Raw genomic sequence first — 14540 nt, 5'->3', positions numbered from 1 at the left:
TGCACTTTGGTTTTTCCTCATGTAAGTGAAAGGAGCATTCTCTTTGTGTGGTTTGAATTTCTTCTGTTAAAACTGTTGCCAATCTTCTTGGCTAACAGTTTAAAGTAATTGGTTATAGTTTCTCTGCTTGGATTTTCATTTGTACTGTCCAGCTCTGTATATAGGTAATAGATTTAGGTAAGATTTCAGTTCTTTACCTTAGATACTCTGACAGATGTTCTCAGAACTAGTGCTAGGAAAATGTAGTGTTTTGCAACACTTGTTCTGGTATCCCACTGCATTTTGTTTTAGTGGCAGATTTCTTCACTCACCCCTTCTGGTGTTATTCCTGTGATTTTATAGAAAAGCAAGTTTCTTACGGTTGCTTACAAGCTTTTCAAGGGAATTTGAGACTTACTGAGTACTATTGTTTATTTTATTAAATCTGGTGAAGCACAGTGTGTTCTAGAAGTCTAATATTCCTTGAGCCTGGAAATGTTTCTAGTGTCAAAGAACACTTCTAAAAAATTTGGCTATATCTGATATAACCTTAATAGGATTTAAAGTATAAAATTGACAGTAGTGGGGACCAAGGCAGTTGCATTAAATTGTTATTAATGCTTCTTGCATACACTGTATTTGGCAATTTGTTAACTCTGTGCCATACTTTGTTCATTACATGTGCATGGTACCTTCCCCCCCCCCCCCCCCCCGAGAAACTTAGGTATGAAGAAATCTGTAGGGAAAAAATGACCTTAAGGGAAGATATCTACAAAGTGTCATAGACATCAACTTGTCTTGTAACATTGTGTATCTGTTACGGCTATCTAGATTTTTAATCCCTCAGGATTAGGTGGTTACCATGTCGCTTGCAGAAGCGCAGTTAGTATCAAATTCTTTCCCTGTTTATATGGCTGTACTGCCGGCAGTTCCTAGCCATGGATTAGGAAATCTGTTTCTGAGATGTTGCTTTGAAAGTAGTGTTCAGAAGTTACAAAAAGAACTGCTTTGGGTGTAAGTAGACAGTGACTCTCATGTGAAAAACTAAAGCTTTTATAGCGAAGTGGCACTCAAAACTGTGAAGTGTTTCTCTTGTTTCTTCATATAGAGGTTGTTACTGATATTTTGGTCTCCATGGGATTCAGAAATACAATGTAACGTGGAATGCTGAGTTTGAGTTTGAGAAGTGTGTGTGTGGATTACCTGGAAAATTTAACTCAGATTTTGAAGAGAAGGCCTGTGGTAGGCAGTTTCTTAGAAGGCTGAGTGATCTCCAGTGTTTCTTCACTTAGCATCAAATAATTGTTTTTAGATCTACTGGATGTCCTAAACAGAGACTCCATTCTTCAAACAGACCTGAGGCAGTAACAGGTCTGCTAAGACCTTTTTATTGACATAGCAACTATGAAATTGGAGCAAGGCTGGTTGTTCTAGAAGGCTGATCTCCAGATGTTTGTCTTTATAACAGTTTGATGTTCTTGACTAGAAACCCATTATTTGATTAACTTGAACATATTCTAAGCTTCTGCTGTAATTCAGTGACATTGAGAAACTTAGTATGCAGAAAGTGTGGGACTGCTGTCTTAAGTTCAGATCACACATGCTGCTTTCAAGCAGAGAACTTCCAACTAGACTGAAAACAAAAATTATGAGGGAAGTGGGTGGCCTCAACCAAAGTGCAATGGATTAAATGTTTTACTTCCTTAACTATGAAAGGCCAATAACGTGCTGTACTTCGGGAATTCTAGAAGGTCTGGAGTAAATGAGATGGAGAAGTCTGGGCAGTGTCAAAAAGCTGCACAGAACTGCTTGGCTTGAGGAAGGCCTAGGTGATGATAGGAGCTGAAATTACTGTGTGTATAACTCAGTTAAGTGCAGCGTAAACTGTTAAATATACCTGTAGACACTAAATTCACTGTAGCTTCACAGAAAAGATACTCGGGTGTAACTTTGAAATGCTGAATGGCCATCATAAAAGATGTGTTCTCTGTCATGTGACTTTTGCATCACTCCAGTCCCAAGGGATTTCTTTCTGACTACAGTCTTCAGCAGTGATCCAGTACCTACTTCAGATGTCTGTCTCAAATCTGAATAAGGGAAAGGCAATCTGAGAAAGCGAACGAGGAAATCAAACAGGTCTTGGTTTCAGCAGTATTGCTGTTGAAGCTGTCCCTGGTCCTGCCACTTGTTCCTGCTGACATAACTGGGCTAGGCCAGAAAATTGTTCCTGTCCAGAAATAAGGCAAGCAAAACTTGATTTCCCCCCCCCCCCCCCATTGTCTTCTGTATGCACCTGTACAGCTGTTTGTATTGCCAGTGAAAAGTGTGAATAGAAATGCCTGATGTTAAGTAGCCTTTCTTCTGTCCCGTGTTGCTGTCAAGGAGGAAAAAGAAAAGCTCAGTGTAATCCCAGTTGTAGCTGGACACAAAATACCTTACAGAAACCAGGTGCTTCTCCTGAGAAGCACATCTGCAGGCATAGTTTACAGAATTGATGACGTGTATCTGAAGCTAAAATGTTAGTAAGATTGAAAGAGTTGCTACATGAAATGATGGTAAACATTACATGACATCAGAAGTGAGAGAGAGATTTATCAGTCACTTGCTCTTTGTGAAAATTTCCACTAAACCCCGAAGGCCAGGCTGTCTTATAGCCGTTTACTGCAGTTTCTTGCATCTGTGTGTTGTTTTTTTTAAAGAAGGTTCACTGCTTTCAGTCTACACTGACTAATGCTGCATCACATCTGGCAATTTCAGTTCCCACAACTTACTCGGCACCAAATTGTTTTGCTGCTATAGTCTTTTGTTACAAAGTTGTCAGCAGCTGTGCTTATGTTTCTCTGTTTCCGGAGGAATATCAGGGCTTGCAGATTCTTTAGTGCATAAGCATAACCCGAGGAGTGAATGAAGGATAGGTAAGAATATTTCTGCTAGTATTTAGTTCTATCGACACAGGAGTAACAATAGTAACGCAGCTATATCTTGTGTGCAAGAGTTGTCATTGTGCTCTTGATAACTGTTGTCGTGCAAATGACCATAAAACTGGAGGGGGCTGTTAGGCTTAGTTGTGCTCCCTTTGCATTTGCACCTTGTGTCATAGACTCACAAATGCCCTGCTTGAAGTGTACTTTCAAATGTGACATCAGTGGTGACAACTGGTCACTGTAATTTGCTCTGTAGTTAGTACAAATTCTGTGCTCCTGTCTTTCAGTGTTAAGACACTTCTCTCTGTGCGCTGATCTGTTTGGTTTAGTTTTTTTTTTGTTTAAAGTGGGTAACTTCTGCCCCCCTGCCCTGCTTTCAGTTACCCTTTCTTTTATGTGTAGCTGCCTGCATCACCCACTGATTTCACCTAGGTTATCCTTTCTGTTGAGACAAAACTGAACAGTCCATCTGAAAAGGCTAAGGATACTTTTCCAGAGTTTCTGGGAAGCCTTCTCAAAACATCAGGTGTGCTTCATATTCACTGTAGCGATCATTCAGCTTCATTCCCGTGATTTAGGTTCTTCTTTTCTTCTGTTAGGTTCTTCTTTTCTTCTGTTAGGTTCTTTATCAGAATTTAGATATACTGGCATATAAGATTTTTCAAGATGCTGTTAGCTAGCTGGATTCAGAAGGCATACTCTTCATTGGGGCAATTATGTAGTGGCTTATTGTGGTGATTTAACATCAGACAGATTTTACAATCACAAATAACAGAATAAAAAAGCCCTTGGCAGTTTTTACCTTACAGGTGAGCTTAGTGTATTCACCTCTCAACTAAGAAACATTCAATAAACTTTCACGTGTCTATGCTATTTGTGGAAGATCATCGATTTTCAGTGATGGGTGATACAACTATATTTAGTTTCCTAAGTAGAATCACATTTTCATTTCCCTTTGCAGAGTCCTGCATAGATTTTAAAAATCTATGTAGATTTTTTTTTGAGATCCAGAAAGAAGAGAAGAATATATTGAGTTAATTCAGTAATGAATGATGATATAACTGACCTCCTGTGATAAAGGAGGTAAAAACAGAGTCACACTCCAAGGGTTTGCTAGATCAAAGCTGTGGTTTGGTAGAGCTTTTTTCTGCTAGTAGTCCTCATTTAAATGAATTCAGCAGCTTGTGCTTACCCTTTCTGGGCTGTTTTTTAGCTGAATTGTTTAAGTAGGTGGCTGTGTGTTGCAAACAGAATGATGTGGGGCAGGACTGAGTTGCTGGGGGAAGGCAACCCTCTTCAAATAGGGCTGCTATGGAATATGAAATGTCGCTAGTATCTCAGCCACTCTAACTCACACTTCTGCACCATGCCAATGTGTATCTTTTGTGGCTGGGCTGGAAGGCACTGGTGTCCTGTGCTTCCACATATACAACTTTTGATGGAGAGGGAGGGTTCCTCTACGGTTTAAACTGACTTGGGCCTCTGCTATACATACTTGTGGCATGCTGTTTCTGACAGCACACCTGATACTGGCTGATTTGTGGAATGAGCATTACTATGGCCAGGAAATAAAGTGGAGCAGTGAATAGATGTTGCTGGAAATCTTCTCTTGTGTGGGAGGCATTTTCCAGGCAGATAAATTCTGTCTTTTGCAAGGCTATTCTTATGCTTCTGCCAGGGGAGCATGGGATATGGGGATAAACACTGGTAATTAATGAACGTCATTTTAACTTTGCTTGGGAGTGAAGCATTAACATGTGGTCTCCAACAGGCAAAAAGTTTGAAGGTTTTTATTTTGCAGCAATAAAAATGCAACACTATTGGATATGGAAAAAATAGCCCTGAGTTTGAGAAACATTTGGGTCTCTGTATAAAAACTTCTGTTCTGTGGTGATGCTATTGAGCACTCTTTCTTGGGCTATTTGATTCTCTTAATCTGTTTATAAACTTCTAGCTAGCTGATATAGTTTCTTCTCAGTGAAAGTTGTACCTGGTTGCCTGCTGGAACTCTAGACCTGGAATTGAACAAATAAGCACCGTCTTTGAATTGAGATACTGAGAAACAACTCCCACTTCACTTTTTAGTGTTAAAGTTTGTTTGGGGCTTTTTTTTCTTTTTTTAATTTATATCTTATTCTGCCATTAAGTAAAAACTGACTTTTTAAGAATACATAAAAAGTTGGTAGTTACTGAGATTCTTCTGCTGTCATGCTTTGCCATTTTGTGATATCTGTATTTTCTGGTTTATTTTCTAAAGTAATAAAATGCATGTATTTACATGAGAAGATTCCAGTCAGGTCCTGCATATTGGTGGTGACTGGCTGCGAAGAAAACCAGATAGTCGTATAATAAACCTCCTGATCTTGAGTTAAAATGTGAAACAAAAGCCCACAACCCCCAACCTGAACAACTAGCCAGATTAGTGATGCCGTATCTACAAATCGGAGGATCTTCCCACCCCCGCAAATCCACATGAAGATTACAGCTCAGTCTGCCAGAGCAGTTGCTGTATCTTGAGGTGATGTTGAGACAGCCATTGCAGAGAGTCCTTGGCTTTTTCTGAATTCTGCTACTGAGGCTTATGGTTAGAGATAAGATGGTTGCATGCCTTCATGCAATTCTCACACACACACACACACACACACATATATATCACACACACAAAAATATTCCTTGTAGGAGTGGGACAGGTGATTGTCTGCATTATGCCTTTTGCCTTGCTATACTCTGTACTCTCACAACAAGCTTTATAACTTGTCACGTCTGGGTTTTCTTGGGGGTGACTTTTCAGTTGTAAACGGTGAGATAATCTGCCAGTTAAGAGTGCCAATGTAGGATGGGGAGACCTGTTTCCATTTCTATCACTGCAAAGCAGCCTGATAACTTGCTTTCTTTGCTTCTCTGTTCTCCCCTGCAGAGGGGAGAGATCTTACCCCGTTTAGGGGATTTGGCAGGGCTCTTTCCTGTTGTGAAGGCAAGTGCATTGCAGTACTGTAGTTGAGATATGTAGCTGATTTCTGTCATATTTAGCTCATTAACTTTTAAATGCCTTGCTGCAAGTTTGATATTGCATCAGAGAAAATGTGCCTAGGCCTGATTCTCTGAGGAAAAGGAATTGCTTGGTTGAGAGGGATGCTTGGAGAAAAGACTGAGGATGGCCTGCTGCAGCTTCTTTATTAAAATTACAGACCATTAGTGGAATTTTAATGAAGTCTTGCAGAATGGATGCTCAGAAGTACTTCTGCTATGGCAGCAGATAAGTACTGTTCATATGTTTTTGTTCCTTTTTTGATTTCTCAGTTTATTGCTGTGGTGAGTTACTGTAACAGTGAAATGGCTGTTTGACAAAACATGTACCTTGTTGGCTTCAAATGTAACTTCTCTACTGGAGATGCTGTTCTACAGTGAATAAAACATTAGTCTAAGGCCAAAGGATTCTTTTTCTCTTGAGCTCCGAGGGCCTGTTTAGGGACTTCAGCAGATGATACCACATATTTTGTCTTGGGAACACAAGATGTTCTGGTGAAAAAAAACTATAGAAGAGCTACGTGTTGCTATATAGGACTTGGTTATACCTGTTACTTTAAACAGTACCTGTCTTAATATCCTTAGTTGTTTTCTTTTGTACATATGTCTGTATTGCTCTTACAGAACCAGGTTATTGATATTTAAGGTCCCTGGAAAGACCTTGGATTTACTAAGGCATCTGTTGTCTCTGGAGCAGGGGTGTCTGCAGTAAGTCCCTGAGCAGTGCAGTTCCGTTAACAAGAATGTGGAAGCATGAACTTTGAGAAATTGCTGAAGATGCACAGCTTTTTCTTTGCTGCCCAGGAAGCTAAGACAAAGTTGACTTAACTGGTAGTTGGAGTACTTAACTGGGCTCCATTCAGATAACGAGATCGCTCATCTAGGTGGATGGGAGTTTCTTTTATTTTGTTGCATGAATAAAAGAATATTCTCAACTTATAATTACATGCATGTCCTGAGATTTGGTGTATATTAATAACTATCCTGTGACTTTTTTTTCTCCTCCCTTGTTGCTTGGTCTTGCTTTTCTATTAAGATGCCTGTGACTGAAACATTCAAGTTTAATAGATTTTTGTCCTGAAAGAGACAGAATTCCCGTGTTACACATAGACTGTAGGATTTTTCTGAATTAATTCCTGTTTCAAATCCCATAGCTGTGGATAAATATATCCAATCTTGACCAGAAAATCTAGGCACGAGAAATCCAATAAGAACCTGATGTGATGGTGGTGGCTCTTGCTTCCTACTAGTTAATGAGACTCCTATCATGATGAATGTAAGTGCTGGGGGAGAGTACAAGGGGAATAGATCTTAGCGGCCAGCCCACGCTTCCCTAAATAACACCTCCAGAATCCTAAGGTAGGGAAAGCGTCAGTCTGGTCCTGGAGTGCATATCTTGTGTCTTTAGTTGGACACTTGTAAAATTAAGAGTGTCTAATATCTGGCTGAGTTTGATCAGCTTCTGATTTCAGCTGCTGGATCTGGGTATGTCTTTGAGGAGCTATTTTTCCTGTTTGAGATGTGTGTTTTGTGGCTTTCTTCATTCCCCTCCACCACCCTTCAGAAGTAGTGTTTAATTGCATTTGCTTTGGTAAGCAGCCTCTGTGACCCGGGCCTTTTGTTATTTGCTGTTCTTTCTGTCTTTGTGTATCCTGCAAATTTAGTGACTGCTTTCTTCCAAGTCACCAACTAAAATGTTAAATGACAGAGGGCCAAGAACCAATACTTGATGGACCTCGCTAGCAGTGGTTTCTCATTGACACCAACATTTCAAGAGTTGTCACTTAATAGATTTTTAAAATGGTTTATATGTATTTGGCTGATTTTTGTTTGTTTTGTTTTGGTTGGGTTTTTTAATATTTTTTTTTCCTGGCTGGTTTTAGTCAAAATGTGTTGTGTCGGCCCAAAAATGTTACGTAAATCTAAAAATATTCTATCAAACCTGTTACTGTTGTTAATGAAATTTTGTTTCATAAAAGTAAAATTAAGTAATTTTTGTAAGCTCATGTTGATTGACACTGTTTTTGCTGTTAATTCCTCAGTAGTCCTCTGAGCTGTTCTTGTTTTTGAAAACCTTTACCAAGTTGAGACCCCAGTACTTACCTATTTAATGTTTTGACATTTCAAAGGGATGATTTTTTTTTTTTTTTTTCCTCCAGCCCATGGGAACTTCCTCAATATTCCAAGACTTTCTGGAATTAAACACTGCTGCAAACATTCTCTGAGTAACTTCCAGGAAAAAAAAAAAATCACCTCCATTGCAATTCAAGACTGTTAACTTAAAAATGTTAAATAACAGCACCTTGATAGGTTTTGTTGAATGATCATATGCCATTCTGTTGAATGTTAATATACTACCATATTCTTGTAAACTTTTTTTTTTGATAACATGCATATGTACCTTCTTTTTGATTTTATCTTTGCTTACTTCAAAGCTGTGTTTATCTCTTTGCTCTGACCTTTGTAACATTCTGAATTTTGATTTATGTTCTTTGCTTTGAATCCCTCTTTCCCTTTTTCCAACCTCTTGTCTCCTCTGTGCTTTTGCTCTTAGTTGCACTGTGGCTTTGGATTTTTGGGGGTTTTGTGTGGGATATTTTGTTTTCTTTTTAATGAACAGGTCCAATTTTTTTTTTCCCCATGATACTGTTTTGAGGGTTTCTAGTATAAAGTTCCTAAATAGTTAAGAAATTAAAACAAAAGATGTAGACAACTGTTGTCTTAATTGATTTGACCTTATTTCCAGCTTTTTGAAGTTGTCCTTTTAAAGTGCAAAGTGCTATGTATTAGGCTGATTGCTTATTATAAATAAATGCTGATGAATCAGTTACCTTATTTTCTGTTGGAGTTGGTCTACAAATCTATTATACTTAACTGCTGCCCTGCCTGGTACTTACTTAGTCTATTGAGATCTAGCTTACAAATCGATATTCAGAGATTAGGGCTGAGGAGTTGATAACTATGTATGTTGGGTTTTATTTTCTTCCTCCAGGGTCCTTGCTATGTTCCCGTTTATTTGGAGTTCTTTAATAATTTATGTAATAGTAAAGGTGGATTGTGGCCTTTCGTTTCTTTACTACTCTCAAAATTATTTGAATTCTAATTAGTGGTACAAGCTTTACTGCTTTGACTAGATACGTATGTAGGGCTGAATTATGTAGTGAGTATTAAAGGGTATGTTTGAGCTGTGCTGTTGCAGGGAAAAAAAAAGCATTGTTTGAAATGCTAGGCTCTGTGTTAGTGGCAGTCCAGAAATGCATCCCTATCTCCTGAAGATCTTGCATTCCTGTTTTTTAAAGGGTTGAATGTGTCTTTGGCTTATCCACTTTGCTAGAGATCAGCTAGTAAAGTACTGTCTTGGACTATCAACTTCTCTAATAGTGTTATCTCAAGGAGCCTGGTAGCTACTTCATCATTACAAGCGCTCTCAGTTTTAAGGCAAAAGACATGAGGATCTAACTGGATTTTATTTTTTGTTGTTGCAAAGCTTGAAGGTAAATTTTTAAGCAGCAAACTATAATTACAGTTTAAATTTATGACTTAAAATATTTGGTTACAGAAGGGAGGATGAAAATGCCAGAAAAGGTGAAAATAAAACTATTTAGGTGCAGAGACAAAACTAGTGAAATTTGACCATACTGAAAACTGTATAGTCAACTCTCTCTTTTTGTTTTCTATTTTTTTAGTTTTAATTTTTGTGTTTGTTACCTCTAGCATAAAAGTTTTGTCAGAGGACATTTTAAAGAATGTTTTTTAAATATTGCTTTACTTTTAGAACAAAAAATTGTAGAATAGTAGTAAGTGTGTAACAACCTCTACGTTTAAAAAGTTATTCCACCCTTGCTCCAGTACTAAGGGTTTTCTTTGTTCTTTATGGGATTTTTTTTTTTTTTCCTAATTCTTCACTTGCTGGCAAGCCTTCTGAGGTAGAGAAGATGTTTTATGCTTTGTAAATGTATTTTTTTAAAAAGAACAAACACCTTTTTTTCTAAATTCTTACACTAACACCCAAAAGACATTTTTCCTTGTGTAGGTCACCAGTAACATTATAAGGGTTAAATATATGGTTGCTTTAATTGTGAGGAATGTATCTAAGAGAAAGCTCTGAAATACTGGGATCTTCTTCCCTTTTTCTCTTTTCTAATTCTGTTATTCCTGCAACTTTTCCACTGGCCCTGCTCTTCAGCTGCTGTGAACTGTCAGACACTGAAATACAGATGATGAAAATATAGAAACTGGAATTCAAGAGAGGCAGCCATGTTAATTTCTGTTCCATTTGAAATGCAGGAAAATATCATCTGCCAAATGGAAAAGGACAGTCGGTGGGAAAAGAAATGTTCTTTTCAAGCTTCTAAGAGCAGTGACAATGGAGAGAAAAAATACTATAAAAAGTAGGCAGCTCCTTTTTCAAGATTTTGTTTTCAATGTATTATGCATGATTAACTGTACACAGTTGCTCTTTTGGAGTCCTGAATGACTGAATACTACATTGCAGGGCTTATACTGTCTTTACTGCATTGCACTTTGCATTTGGGGGGGAATAGGGCTCAGCTTCATGGCAGTTTTGCCAGTCTTTAGTATAATTTTTGAATACATTCATACTTCCCTTATTTGCCTTTTTTAATGTCAAGCATTACACATAAGATGTTCTGCTGTTGCTATGCAACTGCTAAATCCAATATTTAATATTAATAAAACCCGAGTGGCATTAGCATCACTGAGAACAGTGGGCTAGCAAACTATGATTGTACAATATCCAGGCTGTAAAACTTGGCAGGGACTTCAGTGTGCAATTGCATGCATGGCAAACTGTGGGGCATGAGTCACTGGCAGTTACTATTTTAAGAGTCGTGAGTTTGAGTAAAATTTCTGAGCTCTTTGGATTTTTATTTATATATATAATATAATTTTTTAAACAAAAGGGTAAAGAATGAGATTGATTAGCTGTTTTTTTCAAGGTTTCATTTCAGATACAAATTCTGAGGGATCACTACCCATAAAAGAGTCAGCATTATAAACCTATGGGTCAATACCCTGATTCTCCTATTTTTCTTCTAGGTCAGGTTGGTCGGCCCTTTCCCACTGTTCCTGCCACTTCCTGAAGCCTGAATTGGCTTTTTTTGGAGGCAGTGCTACTTCTCTGCCTGACAAGGTGCTGTTCAATGAGATGTTTTTTCTAGTTTCTCCTCTTCCACCTTGTTTTCTGATTTCTCCCTGTTTCTCTTTACTCTTGACTGTTATTTCACCGTCACTCAATTTTTGTTTGTTTTCTTTTGTTTGGTTGGTTTTGTTTTATTCTTTGCTTGGTCCTTTCTGAGATTAGATTTTTAGTGTCAGCCTCTGATATTAGATCAAGGATGGTGGTGTACCCCAGCAATACTTTGGCCATCTAAGTTGTGTTACAGGCCGCCAATTCTCTAGGGTTCTGAATCTGATATCTGAAGATGCTAGTGCTCTGGCACTCTTGCTGACACCCGGGGAGGGGGTGTAATGCTACTTGTCCTTTCCTTTTGAGGTATGCGTTCCAAAAGATAGCTTTGATATTAGGTCTGTATAAAGTCAGAGTTATTTTAGAATGACTGCTCTTTTGCAATGTAATAATGGATCTCCTTCATGGCATGTGATCATTTAGATTTCGACTGTTTTCTTAAAGTGACTATTTCAGGTAGTTTATCTGTCCCTGATTCACCCTGCAAGTTTCTCTAAATTTGAAACTGTATTTTTGTGTCTTTTTTTTTTTTTATCATTTCCTCTGCCTCTCAAAAGATTTAGGCAAGTAGGAGAAGCTGCACCTAGATGTATGCAAACTGTTACTAAACCTACAAAGCAAAAGTGTTAAATGGGGGAGACGCCATACAGTAAGTTGTAGCCTTGAGTTTTATGGTCATATTTGGAACCCATTTTTATAAGCAGGTGGAATTTGTCTGTCCCCCTTAAAGTATTCTTTGTACTTTTCATATTCACTCTGCTAACCTGTCTACTCACAGTATTGCGTAGTTAATAGCTCTGTAGATTTTACTGCCAGCAGGGGTTTAGTGTAATATTGATTTAACATTTCCAAATAATGGCAGTAATTTCGGTAAAGGTTTTTCCTCTTTTGGAATAAACTAAAATTGGTTAGATTTCTTTTAAGTGAGGCATAAATCATGGCATTGAAGTAGATCGCACTGTGTATCTTAGATGTGGATCTGCGATTGGAAATTGGTTCCTTAGTGGCATGGCACTGCTGAATCCCTTTCCTTTTGAATTTTATCTCCTCAATCCTGTAACTCTTCTGGAAACACAGATTCTAACATTTGCTGAAATTCAGAAAAGTAACTGAATGCCACTCAGATGGAAGAATGTATGTTTTTTTTTAAATTGGGGAAAATGTACCTTATTTTAGTTTGGAGATTTAGGCGAGAGAATTTTTTTCATATAGAAACTACCTGGTCATGTTGTAGAATGTACAGCTTCCTATTTTCTTTTCAAAAGGGTTTATTTCAATGTGGTAATGTTCTTTGTTTTTAACCTAGCTATTTACAAAAGTACAGGAGTCGATGGACTCTAGATTGTGCTATGATTTGTCAGTAATTCAGTCATCACAATTGACCCATGTTTCTTGTAATACTTAGAGAAAACACGTTGAGTTCTGTTCTTGGAACAGATAAATATAGAACTGCTATTGTGAATATTCTTGTAGTGACGTACTTAATCTAGAAAGCTAACAATTCTTTTATTTGCTTTTAGGGTTTGAAAGTATTCTAGAAGGCCTGTTTGGACCTGGATTATTAAAAGATCTCAGTTTGTTTAAAGGTATTCAATCTCTATGTTTGTATCTTGTTCTGCATTTCTAATGACAGAAGCAGCCCCAGCTCTGCCTCTAGAAAATGTGTGTTACCGTGGTGATTTCTGCTTTTTTTTTTTTTTCCCCCCCTCCCCCAGGCAGTGCTCACAGTTAGTTTCATATTGGCTAAAATTACTAATGAGTGTGCGTTCATCTTTATGTAGCTGGGAGTGTATTTGGCAGTGCTCAGAAAAACAGATTTGTTGTGCATAGATAAAATGTATACAGTTTGGTAATCTGGGGATTTAGAAAAATGGCCGAAATGAAGTCTGCATCCTCAGAATGCAGGCAAGAATGTTGTGAAACAGGTCTTTAATTCGGCATTTCTCTTTTGGCTCCAGTTGTGTCGCGGTTTATGAATATGAAGTAATTTGCTATTCCTCTGATTTACAGACTGTGAGCCTGAAGGTGTTTCTGATTGGTCTTTTGATGAAAATTGTCTTTTCTGCTGCCTGAGAAGAGAAAAAGTGAAGGTAACAATGCAGATGTGTGAAGCTAGTAGTTGTAGGGGAGGGACAAAGGGAGGGAGTTTGCTGTTTCTAGTTAACTGAACATAGAAAATCTGTACTTCCTACCCCTTTCCCCTCCTTCAGAAAAAAAGGCTTTCTGAATTAAAATAGTGCAAGGTAATGAACAGTCTTGCCTCTTCTCTGCAACTTTTTCTTTGTAGTGTGTGATGCAGATATTTTTTTTCCTCTCTGTGTAGTGACTCATTCTGTTTAGTGTTTTTTGTTTGTTTTGGTTTTTTTGAGTTCTTTGTAAGAGATCTTGTTGGGATCATGATACCTTTCCCAAGGGGGCCAAACTGTGCCTTGTGCATGTTTACTACAGTCAGATGCTGGGCTTATCTTCAGTATGGAAATGTGGTCCATTTTAACAACCTAGAGTCTTGTTCTGTATCTTGGAATCTCTTTCCCAGTGGGCCGTATCCTTTTATTAAAGGTCTAATATGTATGGTAGGTTTTGTACTATGCTTGTTTATAACCAAGTCAGAGCCTAAATGTGGACAAGTCAGCTTTGCCAACATAATAAACTTGCAGTTTGTTTTCTTAACGAGATTATAGCTGCGTATGAAACAAAGGCTATCATGCTATACATGATTGTTGCTCAGGCCATGTGTTGAAATAATGATTGTTCTATAGCATAGGAAGGAAGGCTCATCTGTCTTGGCAAAACTTCATTCGCCAGAACTTGTAACTACTACTTCTTCCTGCACAATGTAAAGTAACACGCAGAGTGGATCTCTATCAACTTAGGGATGAAGCAAAAGCACTCTTTCCTCTGCAGCAGCTAACATGTTTGGCTGCGTGGCTTGTTCATAAAAGAAGTACCTTGCCGACAGTGATACTTGTCATGTTGCCAGTTTATGCTTGTTTTTGTATTACAGTTTTAGTTAAGGCATGGGAGGAGGGTTAGGAATGCTTGCATTCACACCAGATGCAGGGCATAATACTTTCTTTCACCGACAGTGGTAGCAGGTAAGCTGTGTGGATGCTTGTGCTGTAAGGAGTTCTGTCTTGTTTGACTTATGTCATCTCACAAAAAGACAAAATTCAGTGTTTAGCACAGTTCTAGTAAAGTCACTGAATTGATTCAGAAATTTATCTTGTGGTAGGGTCAGAGACTGGTTGTGGTATGGGAGAATCTAACAGTGTATGGGTAGATCTTCAAAAAGACTGTTTACATCTCAGTTGTCCTCATAGGTCCACTGTAACTAAAATAAAGCCCCTGAAAATCTGTGATTGTTAGGTGAAGACAAAAAGTAAGAACACGAATACCTACCG

The 14540-nt window shown here is 38.1% G+C and overlaps 1 protein-coding gene across 13 annotated transcripts in view; it reads left to right on the top strand.

The window, feature by feature from the left end:
- The window catches only part of LCOR (ligand dependent nuclear receptor corepressor), an 89258-nt gene that overhangs the window by 18799 nt on the left and 55919 nt on the right, over positions 1-14540 (top strand). For 7 of the 13 annotated variants that reach the window (XM_080402362.1, XM_080402372.1, XM_080402370.1 and 4 more), the window contains 2 exons: positions 12660-12725; positions 13150-13229. The exons of 4 other annotated variants lie outside the window; for them this stretch is intronic. Coding sequence is in view for 4 of the 9 variants with exons in the window: in XM_080402366.1 (XP_080258492.1) it covers positions 12660-12725; positions 13150-13229 (146 nt within the window). In the remaining 5 variants the exon portion in view is untranslated. Of the gene's footprint in view, positions 1-10988; positions 11083-12659; positions 12726-13149; positions 13230-14540 lie in introns of all 13 variants that reach the window. 2 more of the 13 variants (XM_080402361.1, XM_080402371.1) reach the window with 1 other exon arrangement.

This window comes from Falco punctatus (genome assembly GCF_963210335.1).
Source record: "Falco punctatus genome assembly, chromosome: 9".
Taxonomy (NCBI): Eukaryota; Metazoa; Chordata; class Aves; order Falconiformes; family Falconidae; genus Falco; species Falco punctatus.
Note: the sequence above shows the minus strand (reverse complement) of the source record. Positions and strands in the feature narration are given on the sequence as shown.